General features: G+C 32.8%; 1 protein-coding gene across 1 annotated transcript; it reads right to left on the bottom strand.

Annotated features, from left to right (window-relative positions):
* Positions 1 to 83: 83 nt before the first annotated feature.
* Positions 84 to 22,740, bottom strand: Chc (clathrin heavy chain). The gene is made up of 29 exons (XM_068767583.1): positions 22,633 to 22,740; positions 22,358 to 22,466; positions 21,398 to 21,623; positions 14,039 to 14,293; positions 13,711 to 13,899; positions 13,340 to 13,594; positions 13,067 to 13,263; positions 12,555 to 12,735; positions 12,283 to 12,476; positions 11,445 to 11,671; positions 10,698 to 10,869; positions 9,676 to 9,954; positions 9,259 to 9,477; positions 8,717 to 8,859; positions 8,465 to 8,599; positions 7,676 to 7,898; positions 7,277 to 7,451; positions 6,885 to 7,039; positions 6,556 to 6,780; positions 6,190 to 6,430; positions 5,372 to 5,529; positions 4,790 to 4,957; positions 4,306 to 4,455; positions 3,448 to 3,690; positions 3,089 to 3,203; positions 2,835 to 3,001; positions 2,536 to 2,622; positions 2,186 to 2,312; positions 84 to 2,082 (listed from the first exon to the last, which is right to left on the bottom strand). Exons 2-29 carry the CDS (start codon positions 22,397 to 22,399, stop codon positions 1,982 to 1,984), a joined length of 5,049 nt encoding a protein of 1,682 aa, XP_068623684.1. The 5' UTR covers positions 22,400 to 22,466; positions 22,633 to 22,740; the 3' UTR covers positions 84 to 1,981.
* Between the last annotated feature and the right edge of the window lie 407 nt (positions 22,741 to 23,147).

The raw sequence follows: 23,147 nt of genomic DNA, 5'->3' as shown, positions 1-23,147 counted from the left end.
CGGATTTATAGATACTACTCATTTATAAAAATCAAACATACATATATAATTAATAAATATTTATTTTCCCATATGACGAGCTATTAGTATTAATAGCCTTGTGTAGTGTATTTTAGTTTATGGAAGTGAATTTAAGTTTTAATAATACGTCTATTTTACGAAAAAAATGATCGTAAGCAAGCGCAGCATCCACATTTAACCATAGCTTAAAAATTATGTATGTACTAGTTTCTGCAACACTTACCGGATACAATTTTTGTCCATTAAGAAAAAATAAAAGAACATCTTCTATTTATTCATATAATATTATCTTATTACAATAAAATTCAGAGAAACAGTATTATACATGAATAAATACAATACTAGTAAAATAAACAATTTATCGAACTTGCTTCTTATGACAGAGGATAAGAACGCAAAATAAGCAACACTGCATTTAATTATTATTAAATTGTTAATGACAGGAATGATTACATGATTTTTCATTATTATTCATTATCAACATCAATTTTCTATATTTCGAAACTCGCAAAATAGTATTACTTGCATAACAATATATGGAGTTTGAATACCATTACATCATTTCAGAGTGATTGTTGAAAAATCGTATGTGTATTTTTAGCTAAATATTAAATCCACCTCAGAATACTTGTATTCAATATCTTTATATTATCTAATGAAGGCATATGAAGGTGTATTTACGAAAAACGAAGCTATACTCATGACAAACTCGTAAAAATGTTCGCAAACGACTATTAAAATTATAACATAGTTTATACTAATTTTGACTAAACTAAACCTAATTGTATCAAGTATTTAGTTAATAATAATCAGATTTAATGCAACTGAATAATCCATGCGTAATAAATTTAGTTTCTCTTAAAACACAGTTTACTTGAAACATTATATACATATAACTTTGAAGATAACCGGCGGTAATTTTTTTGTACATGTTATTGCATATGATAATTTTTTAAAACCGAAATGTAAATTAAGGATATAACTTCACTTATTGTAACGTAAAACGAATCATAACAAGGCAACCCCTCACTAATTAATTTAAAATGCCGTTTATACTAGTTTTAGTTAGTAATTTTCATAATCCAGAAAAGCTATCAAGTTAATATATTATAGTTTTATTAATTTTATGCTATTTCTATTTTGAAACCACAATGTTAACCACTATATACATAAAAGTGTATTTTTTATCTATGCACGCAGTGGCAGACGTAAAATTCGACGGCAAATCTATAATTTGGTCACAGCTTGTTTTACGTTGTTAATAAAACACGCAGCGTCGTGTAACACTGTATATATACAATCGCACTACTCCGAACAACAAACGCGATTTCGTTATAACCTTCGTATAGTGTAGAAACACCACTATAATTTGTCTATAACCGTTAATACCGGTCAATCATGGACATCAATTTGAAACTTAATATTACATAATAATCTGTATATAATTTTCAAATTCTAAATTTAAAACAACAATCTTCCTTAGCAATATGTTGCCATGAACATTGTCTAATAAATAATACCTTTAATTTCAAACGACAATTCTGATTCACGAATCTTTTATTCTAATATGTATCAAATACTAATGTGAATGCAATGTTGAATACATGACCGTAACATCGATTTCTACACTATTTAAATAGCAGCGATGAGAGCTATTTCGCAATAACATTTCAATAGCTGTTAACATCAATATAAACCTTAATGCACTTTCCCTGAAAAATTAGGCCATAATTAAAGTAAACATGGATAAATTTAATTTAGTTATTCTTCGAGCAGGTGCTGTAGATATAGAGGTTCTGGAAAGTGCATCAAGATTTTAATATTCCACAAATATAGTTAATGTCATCATAATTCAATATGCAGTATACGGGCAGAAGTGTTTATGTACATATTATGCCCGGTGTTTTGCCGGGGCTCAGAAGTGAGCGTAGGTCCCCCACGCGTGTGGGGAGGCAGTTCCCTACATGCCGTAACCGTGGTATGGGGCGGGTGAAGGCGCTTGAGCGGCATATGCGTAAGGAGACGCCTGGGCAGCTACACCTGGGTAAGCCATGGAAGGTCCTGAAAAAAAAAAACAAAATATCAAAAATATAAAAATAAAATAATATATTACTTCTTCTCTCATTGTTTATGTTAGTCAACAAATTTCAACCATCACACGTACCAGCCGTGAGCATGAGTTGTGGTTCCATCATCATAGCGGGCTTAGCTTCGTGTTCGGCGCTTTCGGTGCTACGTTTCGCATCCGCCTCCTCCAGCTTCTCAACTTTCGTAGTCAATTCGCGTACGGTCTACGAAAAAAATGGCTTATAAATTAACCCATTGTGTAATTGGTGAAAAAACAGTACTTACAGAATGCCCAAAATAATGAATATGGTTTAACACAATGTATTCATTGTACATACAAAAACACCATCCAAATCAATTAAAAAATATTCGCCTATATAGCAAACAAGGAACATACAAGCCACGAATTTAAAGGTAATTAAAATTAATAATTATGTATGTACTTACTTGAATGAGGAAAGGCATTGCAAAGTCCATTATGTTATGCCTCCACGCTAGTTCAATGACGACATCCGGTTTTAAGAGATCGTAACACTGTAAATTACAAATATTATTATTGAAACATAAACTATAATACTTTGTGTAGTGAACAATTTAAAAGTTAACTTAAGTCCTATGTACTACATTTATAATTATTGTGGATGGCCGATATTAACTTTAAATGCATGTATTGTTACTTTTTTTTTACAAATTATTACTTGTATAAATATTCACCTAGTGATAATTTGGTCATATTCAATAAATACCTGGTACAAGCAGGCAGAGAAGCATTCAAAGTTATCACGTTCAAGGAACCAGTTAAGCAGTTCCTCCGCGACTTCGGACTGACGAGACTCCGCTGCATACTCCATGGCATCAGCATACAATGCATCTTTCTTGCACAGCTCTACACTCTGCTTCCATCTGTTATTACCTGTATTACAAAACGAAAATATCAATGGTTTTTTGGTCGTTTTAAATGTGTTAGCAATGCCATCTTTTGTCTTATATTTTTAATTACCCTTATAAAGATATGCAGCAATCCTTCTGAATTCAGTCAGTTCATGTTTCTCTAATTGCTGTGCAAGGGCGATTGTGTCGAAATTGTCAAAAGCATCGATCGATGTTCTCAGACCCTAAAATAAATATTATTTATATAACAAGACTAATAGTTAAGAGGATGTTTCAATATTGCCATATGTTCACTTTACATTAAACAGGACTAACAGCATGTAAATATTTAAACTAAGGATGATGATAATGAAATAGACAAAACAATGTTAAGAGTACATAAAGAATTAAAGATCTAATTTATGTGTGATATTTTTTTTCAGTTCTAAGAGAAAATATTTAAAGAATGTTAAATTTTTATAAAACTACCTGGTAATCTTCTTCATCAATGAGCAAAGAATTAAGTGCTTCATTAACAGCTTTATTGTTTAAACTCTGCACAGAGCGGAGGTAAGCCTTTACAAGTTGCAAATGTCCAGCCTTAGTGAAGAAGTTTACTGCCCTAGTGTGGTCCATACGCGGCGCCAGCACCAACAGTAGGTCATTAAGTAGCAGCGGCTTGTAGTCTAGGTAGAACTGGATAGCTTTATAATATAGTTCCATGTTTGCAACCTGCAAAGAGATGTTTAATTCATTTTATGGTATGTTTTATTCCTAACAAACTTAAAATAGTTTCATTAATGTTTTTTAACACCACAGATATTTAAAAACAGATTGAACTTAAAAAATTCATTAAGTTAATTCTTTTAAAAACAGTAACACTGAAATCTCCTGTAAAGTTTGTAGTTTATTATTTCAAAATTTCATAATTAACCAAGGTAAATTTCTGTAAAAAATGTTTTTAACATTGATTATCAGGTGTTGGCGCCGAATGTAAAAAATCCCATGGATAGCGCGCCGCACTATTTGGTCTATTCTCAAAGAGGTCAGTATAAGGTAACTATCCACTTAGCTTGCAGAAAATCCTCAATTACTTCAACCATATTTGACAGAGGAACTCTAAAAATTTGAAAAAACTAATGATTGCTGGCAAAGTAGAGAGAGGACAGTCAACTAGACAGACTGTATAAAAATAATAAAAAAGACGTATTTTGGGCCATGATCTTTGTAATAAGGCAGAAACTAATAAAAGAATAAGGGTGAATGCCCAAAAGGCCAAACCACCGCGTGATCCTCAGCTGCTAGTATTTAAAATATTGGGATTCTAATAGTTGTTATTGAGCTCGCCTTGGTTATAATGTCCTTGAAGTGTCCTTCACGCCAGGCCTCGGTGGGGTGCTGCATCATGGTCAGTGCCGCGTTGTCATACTCCTCGTATTTATCATATAAGAATACTAGCTCTGACCACAGATGTGCTTGCTCCGCTGCACGTAACACCTACAAAAGTTTATGTATTTAATATTACATAATCATACACATTTTAATTATAGTTACTATATCCAGTTTCATATTTATAATTCAGAATTGAAAGCAAGTGAATATTACATTAAAAATGCAAGGTCAGATGTTCTCATATTCAAAAAATATATTAATAAGTTACATAGTTATGTTTATATTAAAGTACTTATAAAGTAAAATGTATTTATAATTAAGCCATTTTGTTTAATAGCGGTGCTAATCTAACAAACGTAAATTGACTTGTACTAGTATCATTCTTTTTACATTCTTATGCTTTTCATATAAAATACATAATTGTTGTAAAACTTCTAACCTTAGGAATGTTGACTCTGGACCAGAAGAGTTCTAAATGCTCACGCATCTTTGCAGGCTTATACTTAGAGTAAAGGATTGCCAGCTCAGTGAACATCCCCATGTGGGCGCGTTCCAGGCCCAACGCCGCTTCCAGTAAACTAATCAACTCATCAAAGTGTCCACGGTCCTAGAAAATAAATTAGGCATATTAATATAAGACATAATATTTATGTAAGTTATCATCATCATAGACAACCACAACTGGACATTCTATGTATAGATATCCAATAGAATCAGAAGGAAGTAGCTTCCATTTAATATCTTTCGATCGCTTTAATAAGGTTGTCTGTTTGAAGATTATAGAAAAATTTGTTCATAGATATTAACATTAAAATCATAAAAGATGTTTTAAAAACTTTAAGTATTCCTTTATCTCCTACCTGCTAATTTATTATTATATTATTATGCTAGGACCTAGCATAATAGTACAAACTATATATCATTGTCACACCAATAATCAAATAAGGGAAATAAACTATGCTTTAATTTATTATTTCAAGCAGATATTTTCCAGTGTTCAAAGTATTAACAAACTGTATACCTGGTAATAATTAATGAGGTCTTCCAACTCGTCAGCATGGACAACGATGTGCAGGCCGCACATTTGCGCCAGGCGGAATTCACCAGCGTCCACGCACGCGAAGCAAACCTCCTTCCAGGTGCGCGTCGAATTAGCCTTACGGGCACTATCAACAGCACCTGTGAATTATGAATGGTATTTATCTGTAATGTCTTTAACTTCTCAATTTGATCATAGCATTCAATTAAATACTAGAATTTAACTAAAATTTTTCTTAAAAAAAATACTAAACTAATTTTGATGTGTGGAATTTAATTCAAGTTGTTGATGCATACAACCAGAAAACTAATTATTGTCATGAACTTATTGTAAAAATATATTTAAAAAGAGCAACTATTCTGTTCTTCAAAGGTTCTTCTCAGCATTACTGCTTCTGAGCCACTGTTAGTGTTTGGTAACAACTGACTGGGCTGCTTTATATTTTTTTATACTATTTATATTGGACAGTTTGTGTCGCTAGGCGTCCTAAAGCACATGTACTTTGTTTCTGACAGTCCCATTAGTGAGCTTCAATTTACTCTTATCTAGTTTTGTAAAATTATATTTAAATTTTCACCATTATTTGAATTTGTTTAATCCATTTATACAGTCCACACATGCGCTAACTTTTTGAAAAATTAATATGTTGTGAGCATAAAAATATAAAAAGGTTTTAAGCGATATAGTCAATCGCTGAAATGTAGTTTTATGTAGAACTGACAATACTGACATATTAACTTTATTTACGATTCGTAAGTGCTTGTAACAGCCTATTTGTGATTATATAAAAGTATTCCTACCTTGGAATTCCTTTAAATGAACTAATGTAATTGCCAAACGTGCAAAATTGCTGACATTGTTGTACAGAAGTTTTGCTGCATTATACATTTTATCATCAAAGCATCTGTCTCCTATCTTCTGTATATCAGCATGGTTTGGGCCAGAGATAAATTCCTCTAAATCGGCCAGACGTCCAGTGCGTGCGTACGCGTAGATCAGTTCGGATTCGATGTACGACTCGCGCGCCTTCTTACGAGCCATCTGCAATTTTGAGAATTGGCCAATTTTATTATTTATTCATATATATAATTAAGCTCATTGTTGGTGCTTATTGAAATTTCTTTGTAAATAAAGTGGTAAACAAAAATGTTACAAAATTGTCTTACCTGCAAGTATCGGACAAGATCTTCCCAAGACTGCTGTTTAGTGGCAGTATCCACAACATCCATATAGGCAGAAGGGTCATCAGCCTTGATGTAAGAGTCTATGGCTTCCTTGACGAGGCCTTGTTGGAGCTGTGCCTTTGCCAATTGCGACCATACGCCTGGCTCATTGCAACGCTCAGCAAATTCATAGGCACGTTTTAAGTCTTTCACTTGTTCAATCAGCACCTATAAAACATAAAGCATTAGCAAATATAAGCTTATTCTCAGATTTCAAGTCGTCGATAATTTAGAAGTAGCTTGCGTTTTAATATAATAGTAAAACATCTTACTTGTATAGCAGAAGTGTTGACATCGAATTTCTTAAAGATGGCAAAGGCTTCTTCATAAAGTTCATTATTAATAGCAATGTTTGCGATATCAGGAGCGTCGTAGTTGTCTAAACGGTTGATATACTCCATCACGCGGCTGCGGTCGGCCTTAATTGCTGTTCAAAGAATGAAAGATTTCTTAAAAATAATTTCTAATTTACGTTGAATGTACATTTGATTACTGTTTAAAATGAGAATAAAATATTTATAATTTCCAGTAAGTGGCTTTTATAAGTGGATATTTAGCGGTTCTTTCTTTTGATAAAGATGGTTAGAATTTGTATATGCATTTAATCTCGTAATCTACTTTCTATATTAATAGAGATTATTGTTCGCATCACAATTATGCCTACCTGTGAGGATAAGCAAGTTTTGAAGATTTCTGTGATCAGAGAATACAGAATTATCGAGTACAATCTTCTCCAGCAACTCGATCAATTCATTTGGCAAATCCGCTGTCATAAATGCTTTCACAGTAACTGAGATATCTTCAGGGTCTTGAGTCTCCGATAAAGCAGTTTGTACCACCTGAAAATACAATGAAATTGTTAAAATTACATTATTGTCTTTTATTGTCATTAATTGTATTGTCAAAGATAAGTAATGTATATTGTAAATTTTTGGATAAATTTATTTTCTGAGGGTTTGCAATGCTTTTCGCTAAGGCTGTATATAGAAACACAAAATGGATAAATATTAAAAATCATAACAAGAAATATTATAAAATTACATTTTAAATTAAAGAAACATACTTGGTCGATGAGCTGACGCTTGTAGGGGTTGGACTCTGCGAGCACTTCGAGCCAGAGATCTTGGTCGCGGCGACGTACAAGGTAGCGCGCCTGTGTCTTGAACAGCGAGTTGTCGTTGCACACAGCGATCAGCTCGCGGTCGCACTGCCCGCGCTCGTACGCCACGCACGCCAGGTGAGGGTCGCGCTTCTCGCAGTAGCGACCAACAACGCGCGAGTCGTACCTGAACCGACAAAACCATCTTTACCACCAAACAGACCTGCATCAATTATCTAATTATAGATACACTACATCCTCTGTTTTAGATATCTTAATAATTTTACAATTCATATGAATTATTTTTTAACTTTCATATGTCGTTAAATTTTTTTACATTAATTATAACTGATTGCCTGTTGACATTAACAGATTCAACGGGTGTATAAGGCGGCGTGGGTACGCCCGCCACTTGGTTCACCGACGACACAGTCAAGGTCGGGCATCATCGTGGCGATCTAATAAGGATCTTTTGGTTGTCATGAAGATGAGAATGATAACGATAATAAGGTTGTAGAGCGATCACCACAGTCCTAACTTCTTTACAGTAACAAGATAGGGAGCTTAGAGTACATAAGGTCTCTTAGGAGCTAAATACAAAGAAATGGCAGCTTAAAACTTCTGGAGGACAATAAGTTATGCAGGAAATGTTCAAAAATTTATGTAATTTTACCACTCTGGTACTGTTCTGTTAGTACTTATACAATATTAATATGTTTATGTAATTTTTCAATTAAACCAAATAACACTTACCATTGGTTTTCTTTTAAGAATCTCTCAGGGTTATTGTTAGAGTCAATGTAGATCTTAGCAAGAGCATTGTGAGTAGCTGGCTCGTTGCAACCCTCGTGAACGCGAGTTTCTAACCATGGGAGGAGAAGTTTCAATCTAAAATCAAAAAGAAATTACCGATTAGTAAGCTTATATTTATTTGGTTGAACCCAACATTTATAAGAATCTTAAAAAAATATGCTTTACTACTAAAATGGGCATAACACCACACACCTATTTCTTTTCTCAACCTCAGCCACCAATTCATCTGTAGAGAATTGACCCCGAACAACTAAAATCAAGTTCTTGATTATGTCTTCGGCGCAATCCACATCCAAAAGACCTCCCACTACCACCGGTAACCGAGATGGGTTAACCTGGAAATTTTAATGTTTTAATTTTAAAGGAAATTAGGAATTGATTTAAACACTATATTTTTACGCTGACATCATAAATTGATGAATTGTATTTAATTATGTATTTAGCAGAGGTATGATGTAATTAAAATTATATTAAAATAAATCATTAAATGGAATTGGTTTAAAAATTTTAGATTTTTTAAAATAATGACATTTTTATATTCTAAAATTATGATTATTTAAAAAATGTCTAAGTTTATGTCAAACAAAGCAATAATTTTGTGGATTATGAACCGGTAATTTAATTTTTTTGTACTTTTATTAATTACAACATATACATATTCTGTGTATTAGTTTTGAAACAACTTTATGAAGTAGTTGCAGAACTCTAATCTTTACTGACTACAAGAAACATACCTTTTGCACATATATTTCAATGTATTTTTGCAGACTGTTTCTGTACAAATAGAGCACTAAATCATGCACAAAGTCGAATCGGTCACAGACAATGATAAGTGGAAGCTGGTCAGGCAGTTTAGCTTCCTTAAGGAAATTTTTGACACGCTCTGCATTGTAACAATTTGACTCCCTGCAGATGCGCTCGACTTCTTTGATCTGTCCAGTCTTGCAGGCTGCCTATAAATAAATATCATATATTTTCACTTTCAGTTTTGTAGATAAATAATTGTCATAAATTTTAAATTCTAATAACAGAAACTTTACAAGAAATTAGTTGAATACCAAAACATAAGATTTTGAATAAATGCTGTAAAGAATATTTAATATTTTATTCAATACAAAAATTCAACATATTAAAAATTTTAAATAACTTACTTGTATATACTTGAAGTGCACTTCCGAATCTTGACTGAAATTGACTATGGAACCCAGGAAGTAGAAGAGACCTTCATAGGTTTTAAAACTCTCAAACAATTCAATAAGAGCTTTAGTGGTTAGTTGTTCATGGTATTTAGTTGCAATTTGAACACAAATTTGTAGGTTTTGACGGATGTTGGCTTGCAGCATAGCTTTGAGACATTCAAGAGAGTCCTCCACGGAGAGTGTGCCAAAGTAAGTGACGAGCCAGTCCGCTGATAGCAAATGAGTGTGGACCTATGTGGTAGAAAAACTTAAATTTATGGTTTTTTAATACAAGTATACATTAAGAAAAGTATTTTTTGATGTTATCTTGATCAGACCCGAATAAAATGTAGTCTTTCTATTGCTTTAGCGAGAAAATAATATTCCAATCATTTTCATACAATTAAGGTGGTAAAAACATTGAAACAGATTGATATGCCTTTAAAGAGCCACATTTCATAATTCTTGAATTTAGTTTTTATTTCAGTCTATGTTTAATAATAATATATTTATGTTAAATAGTAATCCTATGCAAGTGGAGATATTGTGATCATACATGTAAAGAGATGCAGTCTAAGATGCATATTTATAATAGTGCTGCAACCACAGTGGAAAACTGGTTGTTTATTTAATTTCTGTTATTAAATCTTTTGTGGACACATCTTAGACCTAAGTTTATTGGTTTTAACATTTAAATTAAAAGTATAGTATCAAGTTCAAGTTTTTGGATGATTGAAATGTATGAAACTTGGTTTGTTGACTGATTTACTTGTTTGATTTTATAATGTACACACCAAACATTGTTATGTTATATTTTTGAAGACCAAATCTTGAGTTTCTGACCAGATACTCTCTGCAAACTAGCATTCCGTATGGGTCATAGCTTAGTCCTTATAATGTATAATCAATTTATAATAATAATCAATGAGTCAGAAGTGAATTTAATAACACCTATTTAAATAAAGATGTTTTGGAATTGTAAAAAAGAAATGTACCACAGCCCGCTTGATGTCGTACAGGTCGGTGTAGTGCTCGAGGGCGCGCTGCAGCAGGCCCGCCTTTTCGCAGAGCTGTGCCACGTGCGCGCGGTCGTAGTGCGTAAACATGCCGTTACCGAGGATCGCATCCGCTACTTGCGGTGCAGACATTAGGTTCATTTCCAATAACCTGTTGTTATGCAATAAATTAACAAACATTCATTTTTGCGAGAAAGAATCAGAAATAATAAGATCTGCAGAAAAACCGAGATCGCTGTCGTAGCTTGAAGAATTGCTCGTTTGAAGTGGCAATGGGCGAAACACATCGCTCGTGCAACCTACGGTCGGTAGACGCGGTCTGTGTAGGCCCCACACTAAGTGAACAGACTGTCGACATTTCTAGCCAATGTCACGGAGAAGTCGCCGAATCAGGCAGCACAAACAGGTCACCGAGGCAATCTGTGGCGAAGAGACCTATTGGCTAGCAATGGGCATCTATATATCTATATATATATAAGAATATAATCCACAATCAGTCTACTCTCTGGACGTGATTCACACCTCTTCAAGTGTTCAGTGTAACTTGCCCATGTAAGAAGTTAAGCCATCAGCTGATTTGGATATTTAGCTAGATGTTGATGATGATTAGTAAAACTTAGCAAATGCTCTGCTTTCTTTGATTTGTTCGTTCTTGTACTAATGAGCATAAACTTTGAAGTATCATGTTGTAATGCATTGTCCAATATAAATGATAAAAATATTAACCTTGTTTGCAAGGGTCCCTCTTCTGGTCGGTTATTTTTAAGCGCGTCGAGTAGGAAGGCGGTACACTGTTGAACCATGTTCTGTTCCATGAACACATCCACTATCTGGTTGATGTCGGCCAGTGGTGGGTCCTCGGCAACCAGCATACCGGCAAACCCAGCGCCTTGTTCAGGATTTGTACGCATTACAGATCTAAGTAGATAGATGTAGTCGGGCGTGTAGCCAACCTGTGCCAATTACAATAATATATTTTTAAGGCCTTTTAAATAAAATAATATAAATTAAACTATTATAATAGTAGGACATATTTCTTGTCATAGAAGTCTTGTAGGTAAGTATCTCTGTGGCGCCTATGTCAATCGACAAACAATAATTTTTCAAGAAAGTTTCAGGATGCTGTAACTCACGTCTTAGATGATGAGCATAAATTTAATTTAGCACTTATTATTACATTAAATAACTCCTGTTACATAGCCCAAAGGATGCAGGCTGCATTCAATTGGTCCTATTCGAAAACTATTGGTAAGACTCATGTGTCCAGCAATGGATATCCCATGGCTGAACTTATAATGATGATGTGGCATACCATTTAGAAGCAGGTTGCATCTTTTACCATAAGACAAATGCCCAACAAGTGTTTTCACTTTCTAATGTAATGTTTTAAATATAAATGTTTGTTTATGTCCAGCTTTAACTTAAAGGCTTAAAGCTTTTTAGAAACCTATCAAAATTGACTTTCCACAAATATTGATCCTGTTTACTCTTTGCAACATGATGTAAGACATAAAATAAGCATTTTGTTTTAAAAATAAAGAAATTTTATTTAAACTGTGGTTACCTTCTTGGCATAGAGGACAATTTTCTGGAACTGTCCTGTCTCAGCAAAGCATTGAATAACCTTGCTTGCTACATTGGCACGTAGATATACCGAAAGTGCGAGAGTGGGATCAACTTGCTTAACAAGATCACCAAGTTCCTCAGAACACTCCAGCTTCTCTTCTTTCAACCATTTCTCAAGCAATTGTTTACGACCTGTATAAAATTAACATTATTATGACTAAAAAAGAGTATTCCATCAATTATATAATAGTGTATTGTTAAATTAAGTACCTTGTAACAGCACTGGGCGGCAAAGTTCTAAAGATTCAAACTTGTTTAACTGGGCTTGGTCAAGCAAAATGCCAAAATATTGTAAGAGCGGAGATGTTTGACCAGGTTGAGTAGGCACTTGTTGGAAACGTTGAATTGTTTGAGGCGTGCGGAGAATGCCTCGAGGTGCCATGGCGGCCACCTGGTGAAATCAAATTAATAATTATGTTAAATACTAAGACAATTTTACCTATTGTATTTAATATTATTACACAGGTATAAAAACGAAAAACACACGGAGAGTTTTTTATAGACACTGATAATGCCTTTAAATATTTTTTTATGTATTAAGGACAACTACACAAAACAGAGCCATCAAAAATGAACATGCAAATTTATGGTATAAATTTTAATTACATTCTTTAAATACAAAGATAGTTCAAGATTACTATTTTAATAACCAATAGAGGTGAATATATATAAACAAAGACAAAATTCTAAGGTAAATAATTGAAGTTAATTTGATTATTTACCTTAGCTGCTTCTCCATATTGTCCATTGGTGAAAAGCATATTAAACTTGCGCACGAAAAGTTCCTCTGCACCTGCAAGATTGTTCCTAACAGCCAGTCGGAGGGCCAGCTCCGGGTTCTGGAGAACAGTGTTTATGTATGGTACTATTGAATCCTCTTCCACTGTCACTGATAGCACCTGTCCCTTACGGTTTACACCTGACCCAAAAAAGATTTATTGTAGGTAATTAATAATAAAACAATATTGTTTAAGTATTTCCTGATTGAAACTTACCAATAATCCCGCCAGTTGATTCATGAGGCGCGGTAACGAAAATAGTATCAGATGAAATCCGGTTCATGTAGATACAAGTCCCAGTCTCAATGTCATACATATGTATGTAACCGTATTTTGTGATAAGGTAGATGACGTCATATTTAGGCGATACTTGCATAGCGACTGGGAAGTCATTCTGCGCTTCCGGTGGGAAGAACACGTCGACCGCTTTCTTTGGGAACGGTTGGTTGCCAGCGGGAGTTTGGCCAACCTCTGTTAAAATGTTTAAAAATGTTTTAACATAATACATATACATAATACAATAAAATGAAAAAACAAGGTTAGAAAATGTTCTACAATGCTAACGGCGCACACAAATGTTAACATACCAATAATATGCAGTTTTCCACCTTGAGCTGTCTTAACAGCGAAGCAGAAAAGGGTCGAGGGTTCTGCATTGCCCTCAGCTTTGAATGTGGCGAAAGATGCAGCGTGGCCTTCGATCGGTTGCGAGCATTTGCGCTCTACGGAATAGAGCTGCATTGCACCAACTACACGGTTTTGTTGGGCTGAGATGCCTGCCAACACACAATATAAATGCACGTTTATATGACAATAGGAGAATAAAAACTCGTTATGTTGATTTACAAGTTATTAAAATTATAATTAAAATATGTTGCTGAAAACTATGTCATATAAAAACTTTGACCAACTCACCAACAAGCAGCAACCACTGTTGTTTTGGGTCCGTTCTGTAGTTAATAATCTGGCCATCGGCGAGCGACGAGTGTCTATCGAATATTTTCACCGGCGTGGAATCGCCCTCCATGGACCAGTGATACACAGAAACCCTGGTGACCAGCGCCAGAGTGTTCAGGGATATCCACTTCCAAAATACGATATCTTCGGTCATCGTATGAGCTTTCATTTTAGATTTCATCTCGATGTTGAATATTTGGAGTGTTTTTTGGGCTGAAACGAATTTTCCATCGTTACTTTAAGGTTTGGGTTAAGCGCTTTCATCACTCTGCCACCTCAAACTTGTTGGAGAGTTGTAAACGAGGAAATAATTGTTATTAACAAAATTATATTGTTTCTTTACCATCATTACAAATTAAAATCAAATACTTCCTAAACTTTCGCAAACTAAGATGTGTGTAGTTGAAAATTTGTGAAGGTGGTATTCTATTGGTTGCTTTCAATACATATCGTGTTTTCGCCTTACTGATGTTAAATTAATTAAATTTAATAGTGTCAGATGCAATACAAGAAATAAAAATAAACTCACTTGGAGAGTTAACATTAGATATAATTTAGATAGTTGTTAGAATCATTTAAAACGAGCAACTGTAGAGTTTTGGGCGGCTTTGCTTAACGAATCAACATTCCGAGCTGGTGGTTGGTAGCTTAGATACGGACTGTCTACACTGACCTATTAGGCTTTAAAAATAATTGAAATGCAAAAATACCTGTCAATGCCTACTTAAATAAATGTTTTGAATTTTTTTATTCAAGTAATTTTTTTAATCAAGTAAAAAATATATTTATCGTAAACATTAGTCGTTTACGCCCACACGCCTTATCCGATCTGGTCAAAAAGGTTTATTTACAAACTTAGTGGCCATCTCCTCATTATATAATTGTATAAGAGAAATGTTCATATAAACATCGGTTCATTTAAACCTGTTTATTTCTGATATCAACGGGTACGCCCATTTTATCTATGGCTAATAAATGTCGTATCTTATACCCGATAAATAGGTATTATTACAAACAGAAACAGAACGTTATTCTGCTTTGAATGTTAATGACACGAATAATAACAAACTTTGATAAAGAAGAAAAAGCTAATATAAATAGCGCTTAACAAAATTTGCAATGTAAACAATCTGCTGTATTAGTAAATAAAATTTCTTATTCCTCTTAAGAGAATTATTTTTTTTACCATATTTATTCGAAAAATACAAAAAGTTAATTTAACGAAGTTAACAAACACATTGGACTTCTCTGTCTCTTATAAGTCAATAGTTAAAAGGGCATAATTAAAAAAAAAAAACAGTTGACGCTTAAGTCCGATTCTTTACAAGTGCATAAAGTCATTGCCTAATTATTAGCATTAAGACAGACGAATTGACTGCATCGTCCTGTTGATAAATATAGTAACTAACTCTACAAAAACCCTTGTACCGTGACTTGGAAAAGCGAGGCGAACAAAGCAACCGATACTCCCCCTTCTCATTACCGTTTCCCCGCGAACATGCCCTAAGCGAGGAGCAGCAGTTTCGGCAGCAATGTGGCCTAATTGACATAGTCAAAAGGAAACAAAAAAATACTTAGAAAATGTCATAGGTAGGTATATCTAAAAATTTCCTGTTTAATAAAACATTAATTTCACACGTTTGGTTACCTAATAGAGCGCACTTCCATATGTATACAGCTATGAGATCACGTTATGTAATAATAAACCAACGTGTTCGCCCGAATCAATGTAATTGATGTACACGAGAGATCGCTATGTAGTACTATATGCACACTGGCTGGGTCTATTTCTAAGCATTTTAATATATTCTGTTAGATTTTCTAAGTTATGTTATATATTTTGTTTGAATGAGTGACATGAGTTTTATTCATCATTTCAGCCGATGCACGTCCATAGGCCCCGTCATAGATTTTAATAGGGCCACGGTCGGAAGCTGCCTGCATTCAGCTTATAAGCAGACGTCCTTTGGCTGCATTTGCAAGTCCCGTGGTCTCAACCTCAGAACTTTATGGCCATCTATTCTGCACGATATGTGGTTAACCTACTGCCATTTTGACTTGCAGATCTGCTGAGCTATGTAGGTACTTTCGTTGGGCCATGTATCGCCTAATTACTGATTAGACCTCGTAGAGAAATCGATGTCTGGTTGAGCCAATGAGGCCCCAAAGTGTGAAGACTACGGTTCATGACTTTTTGTTCATTATATCAACCACAAAATCATCATCATTATATCAACCCATGAACGCCCACTGCAAGCCAGAATCGAAACCATGACCAGTCCTTGCACTGTCCGCATCCCGCGACTTCCCGTGACCCTCTTGTCGGTCCACCTAGCGGGGGGCCTTACCCACGCCGCGCCTATTATTAGATAACATCATTTATTTTAAAAAGCCAACTTAAGTATACTGTCTAATTATAATTTAGTGTGACGGCTAAATCTTTCTCTTATAAAGAATATTTATAACGTTGTACACATTTCACTTACGAAATTACGCCAATCTGTTATATCAATAAACATTTTTTATGTAGATTTTTATTTGAAATATACAGGGTGATTAGTTGTAAGTGTAAAAACTTTAAAGAGGAAATATATAGCTCATTTGGCAGCAAAAAAACTTTTAAACATATTTCCAATCGCCCTATACAAAGTGATTACTCTGAAATATGGTACCCTAGTTTACCATTTTAGGTGGAATACGGCAGGGAAATAACTTTTCTTTAAGGACAGATTGTGAACAATAATTAATTTTAGTATGTAGTAATCCAAACTGATTGATTTTTAATTGAACTTTATTATTATCACTTTATTTATTAAGTTATACATTCACCACTTTAAATCAATAACCAATAAACGTATATAAAAATGCTGAAAACGATTTGAAACAGTTGTTTATTGTCAGATGCTGTTTGACATTTATGTTTACATTGGGTTTGAGGGCTTTATACTAATCAACAAGAGATTACACATTTTCTAAACCAATTATTGAGTAAACATAGTTGAACACCTGTACGCGTGCGTCTACGTTGTGTGACGTGGAAGCAATATCTATCGATTTATCATATAAACGTTCTACGTTATTACAAAGTTTCTTGTTTATAGCACGTTCAATAAACGCTAACGATTATAAAAGAATTCCATACTGATTATAATAAAAATGAAAGTTAAACGAAGCGTCTGTTATTCCTATGTACATGAATAAATATTTCTAATAGGATATGTTTAAATAGAATCTAATTGGTAGCGTTATAAGAAATAAAAACCTTTCACTTCGCTTAATAACAACGAATCCCCCAATGGCATTTTTATGTAAGTATAAAACTACAGCGAGTGGGTTAGACGCGGCGTGTTTAGGCGCTCGTTATATGGACCGATAATACAGTTAAGTTTGCAAGATATCACTAGATCAGTGCCAGTGTGTTCATCGTTACGATGGTGGAGACCTATGCTCTTGCATTAAGCGTCTATCGGCCCAAATAATGGCAATGATAAAATTCAAAACCCGTTGCAATTACATAAGATTAATACACATTAATTATGTATGTATCCAAGCTGAACATTGCCTTTAAAAACAAATAATATAGTCGCACGACTGACAAAACGTTACATAGGTAGTGTGGGACAGAGATAATGCTCCACAAAGCCGAAATTAGTCGATTGTCTCTTTCCAAAGGTCGATGTGCAATATTTATTGCTGGGTACTGTATGTAACTGTTTCAATTATTACTTTTCATTTTAGTTGTTTTTTATTTTAGTTTTCATTGAAATCTCAATGAAAAAAAAATGAAACAATTTTTGGAAATTTCAAAAATTAATATATTATATATTCTTTAATTTTGTGTTAGTAAAACTATGCACTAATCTAAGAACCAATTACAATGAAAACGGAGTAAGAATTTTGGAATACTGAATTTCGTATCGCGATCGTTTTATATATATTATAAGACTTATCATGTAACTGTGTAAACTCTCGATAAACGAGAATGAACGATTATTGTTAACTTTCCAAAAACTACGCTCTTACTTCTATCTATCTATATATATAGATAGATAACTTTAACCATTGCACTATTTATTAAAATATTTATTTTGGATAGGGTGTACCACGCATTAATTGACAGTAAATGAGTTATACGTTCATCTGTTTGAAGCTTTTACACCTATGTATAACCTATCACAAATTTAAATTTTAGCAACATTTTCAATTGTCCTTATAACAATAGAACAAAAATTATTGAAATTATATTTAAATTTAATCTTACATGTGTATCGTAAATAATAGTAAACCTATAGAACAGGAACAACAAAGTTCCGTGACTGGAAGCTGTCAATCAAACGCCAAATGCCCATTAGCCATAACCAAGCCCTGAATCTTGTCTTGTTTTTATTAAAGTACACGACCGACATGTTCTCAATTCGTCTAATGTAACATTTTATGACGACATAGCTAGGGAAGTTACAGTGCTGATGAGAGATACCGTTCTAAATTTCCCGGTGAACAGCAACCCATCGGCAAAGGCTAGGCTCTTTTACCCACCTTCGAAACGGGATCCTAGACGCGTTTTAGGTGGCAACTCAAGCCGAAATACCTTCTCAATAAACTTGCGCACTATTTCTTCATAGAACGCCTGACTAAACATCCAAAGGTCAACTTGACTTATCCTTTCAATCTGTTAAAATAATATAACTGCTCCAACCGAGAGTCCTGAGAGAGATATCGAACTAAGTTGGTATGGAGATCTAGGCTAATCAGAAGCTTTATCACCTTACACGCTCAAGTATTTATCAAAGACAATTTTTATACAAGTACATGTGATACTGTCAGTTCATGAAAAATATTTTGTACGTGCAAGCAAAAATCAAATAAGGTGAACACTGTTCTTGTATCGAAATGTAAATTAAGAAATATTTCTGTTCCATTATTGAAAAACGAATGGTAAAAATATATCAGACCATCATCGCGACAGTTTGGTTTCTCTTTAACGCGACATCTGCCACTAGGCATAAGACCACGATTGCACAAAGTGTAAAAATAATATAATAAATAAAAATAAATATTAAATTATTTACTATTATAATCAATTACCTACAATTTTATTAATGAAAAATTTCGACCAGTTGACCTATTAGGGCATAGGTCATTCTTTCAATTCCTCATATTATGCGAAAATAATGCCAAGAATCTATGCCAGACAATAATTGAAATGCCAAGGTTGCGTAAAAATTATGCCTTTCAGATATCTCCAACCTACTTTATATTGTATGCCCTCCCTTTCTTTCTTAAAAATAATAGTATTTATAAATAATATCACGAATTTTCTTATAATTTTTATTACAAAATATTGTTTCTTATTTATTACTAATAAAGAAATTATATTATTAACTATATGTATAAATTAGGGTTACGTGTATAATTATTTTTCATAGATCGTCGTTCACAATGTTTTCCCCACGTAACTAGGTTATTAACAATTTTTAGTGTTAAACTCAAAAACGATTAATGTTTATTATATTACAAGGAAAATCCTCAAACCCCCAAATAACTTAAAAGTAAAATTATTAAGGGTATGATGTTGACTGCTTCATTTAGCAGTTTCTAATTTGATTTATTAAAAACTTGGGTTTATCCTACTCATTGTCCATAATTTCATGTTCTTTTGTTATACTAATGCATTTTTCATGCTATCAATCTCTGTTCTTATATGAATCTCTGCTTACAAATATTTTCACTAATCTTCTTACGTATAGAAATAGCCTTTTAATAATTGAACTTGCCGGAAAAATGCAGTTAGCGGGAAAAGAAGTACTAACTCGTGTTAACCTTCACTTTGTTACTAAATAATGAATGAATAATTGACTTTCCTTCGAATATTATGTACGCATATATAGTATAGTACGAATAAATAAAATCACCGTAAATATTACATTTTTAATTTCGAGAATAATACTAATGTATAAAACCTATTTATACGTATATAGTACGTTAATGTTATATTATTACTAATTGCCAAAAAAGAAATTCCCATGACCAGTTTCATATTTCCACATGACGTCATTTGTCGTAGGGTAGAACCCCATTAAAAAAATTCGTGTGCTATAAATAACGTGTGCAATGATAGCCTTTAAAAGCGTTATTTTAACAAAAATATTGCTTTTAAATATTATAAGCTGGTTTGATTTTCATTAGCGTCATTTTCGTACGGCCTTTTGTTTTGGGTCGTTTTGGTAAGATGTACGCTTTGATGACTCATAGTCGCAAACATACTAAAGTTACGAGACAGTCTTTTGCGGCGAAGTCGTATAAGACAAAATATTATCCAATATATAGACCACCTACTATTAATTTTACATTCTTAATGTCACCTTTATAAACTAATAATCTAAGTACTTCAGCTCTATATTTATTTTATAATACTTGTATAATTTGCAAAAAAAGTTTATGGAAATATATGATGTGGTGATGATAAAAATATAGAAAAAATTCACAATAAGCCTCATTAAATAGGTGTAACCATAATAAATATTAAATCTTAATTTTTAAATAAGCAATACAAATTATTTATTATCATTGTAATTTAAGCATAGGAAAACCAAAAATCAATAAAAATCCATAAATCATTTTGTATAAATAATTATTTCTAATAAAATATAAAAATAAGATGTAAATTAATAAACAAGGCTTTTAAATATATACATTATTGAAGCTACTTAAAGAAGATATTCAATTATTTCCAATATAGATATTTAATTATATTAGATATTCAACACATTAACACAATAAACATTGCTTTACTATTCACTTTTTAACTGTGTAAATTTTTTTAAAAGAATATTTTTTTAAATGATTGTGTTTGTATAGGATTTCTTTTTCAACCATTTCCATGATTCACTAGCCATTTTTTTTTTCAGATTATTATTCTGCATTGTTTCATTTATAAGAATAGTATATATAATCATATATTCTTGTAGCAATACATGATAATATTTAAATAATCATCTCAATACTGATTTTGAAGATCATTAATTTGTTTCGTTGTATCCCCTAATACATGATAAAAATAATCTAGTCATATTATTTTTTGTAGGTAGATTTACTAAAATACATCCAAATATAAAACAACTAAGTACACATAAACAAATAAGTACTAAAAGTAGAAAAATTGCAATATTGCAATAAAATGTAACCAATTGAGTCAGATGTTAATTTACAATATTTATCAACTGTTAAATTAAACAACTAAGGAATTATTCATAAATAAATATGTTCAATATCTGCAGTACTGGTAAGTTATGTAATCAATGTAAAAGCTGCACTAACCTTCCACACCAGCCTTTCCTTTAAGAGCAATTACTTTGCTAGCGGGATTCATGATTGCTGAATCAGCACTGATAGGCCTCCTGATGGGGTTTGTAGGATCCGCCATATCAATTATAACAACCTCAGAGGTCTCACCAACTTTTTCTCTGACACAGATGAACTTATCAGATTCCATGGTGAGGGTGTTAAATGTAATGGAAGCTGGATTAATTCCAACATTTGTGAGCTAGAAAACATTAAAAAATTGTAACACTAAACCATACCAAATTGATAAACCTTATAACATACATATATTTTTATAAAAATATTTTTTTTACATAAATAATTCTCTTATAGAAAAATTAAGAGAAAGTGTTTCTAGATAGGCTGTATTTATTAAAGGATTATAAGAATAATAGTGATATAAGTAACAAATAAAAGGTTGCACTACTTAAGGACAATATTAAATAGATCCTTAAAAACAAACTTAAGATGGTATAAGTTATTATAGAAAGAAAAAAAACATTTTAAAGAAAAGCATGTTTTAGTCCAATTAGAATCTTAAGGGAATATTATCATTTTAAAGAAATTAAGATAATATATTAATTTACTTTACCTAGAAGTAGTAATTGAATTAGTATGAAACAAAAATTATACAAATCTAAAGGTAAAAGATAAAATCTCTTCTAAAAGAACATATAGGATGTGACCTAAATATGTTGCAGCAAGTCTAGTATTCCGCAAATCATATGATTTAGGAAACGAAAAAGATCAATACCGGTACACTTTCGTAGGCAGAGTAGGGGGTGGACTGTCACTCCCACAATTGCGCAATGTCATTTCTGCTATTAGATTCATATAAGAAAATGTTTATCACACAGTCCTATTACTTTTCTGCTAAGACTTATTACAGCTGATGACTTTCTCATAAAACAACAAGCGGTATAGACAAAAGTAATAAAAGCCGATGGGCGTACTCACCTGTAAATGCTCTTGGAAACGTATAGGCAAAACTTGAGCCATGGCTGCAAAACTATTTACTTTAAGCAAATCAAATCCGCTTTACAGCGATGTTTGGATATCGCGAATCCTGTAACATTAACACAAAACTCAATCCACCTATGTCTCATCCGTTCCGAAAACACCTTTGACAATCAACATGGCGTTCATTCATGTTTGAAAGAAATTGACAATGACCGGATAGTGATAAAATAAACCTATTTGAAATTTGAATCTTAGAAGCTAACAGTACTCACTAATTATTTTTAATTCTACATGAAGACAAAATAAGAAATTATTTGTTATATTATTTGTAACAAGAAAGGGAGAATAATGCACCCACGGCTGCCACATACACAAATGAATGAAAAGAAATGAACGATCGACGGTTGCTAGAATAAAAGAGATGGAGATAGTGATCGTCGCCAATTTTTCCGTTTTCGGATATGCTTTAGCAATTGAAAGCATGACTAAGTTATATTACAAATTAAATATGTTAGAATCTACAAATAATTGATAAAACTTTATTAGGAGCACCTTTTGTTCATCAAAATCATTAAATTAATTCTAAATATCTTAAGAGTGAACTAAATCTTTTAGCAAAAATGAAAATGTAAAAAAGATAAACATTCTGGCCACAATATCTAAAAGTGAAAAAAATATTAAATCGCAAAGAGTGACTATGTCATAAATGTATTTTCATTAGTTTCGAATTAAATTTTTGTATTATCAAAGTTTCATTTGTTTTGTTTTTAGACGCATCGTGGTACAC

This window comes from Battus philenor, unplaced genomic scaffold (genome assembly GCF_028537555.1).
Source record: "Battus philenor isolate CCGP_79_NKW_IND1 unplaced genomic scaffold, ilBatPhil1.0.hap1 SCAF_23, whole genome shotgun sequence".
NCBI classification, from domain to species: domain Eukaryota; kingdom Metazoa; phylum Arthropoda; class Insecta; order Lepidoptera; family Papilionidae; genus Battus; species Battus philenor.
The sequence above is the reverse complement of the archived record's forward strand: the minus strand, read 5'-3'. Positions and strand labels throughout refer to the sequence as shown.

What these genes read in the sequence shown, in the direction of transcription:
- Chc (XM_068767583.1), bottom strand. Translation starts at nt 22,399, where the DNA reads ATGGCTCAAGTTTTGCCTATACGTTTCCAAGAGCATTTACAG. An exon ending in ATCAACTGGCGGGATTATTG is followed by an intron (nt 13,264 to 13,339) that starts GTAAGTTTCAAT and finishes TTTTTGGGTCAG; the next exon opens with GTGTAAACCGTAAGGGACAG. An exon ending in TGCACTTCAAGTATATACAA is followed by an intron (nt 9,478 to 9,675) that starts GTAAGTTATTTA and finishes ATTTATTTATAG; the next exon opens with GCAGCCTGCAAGACTGGACA.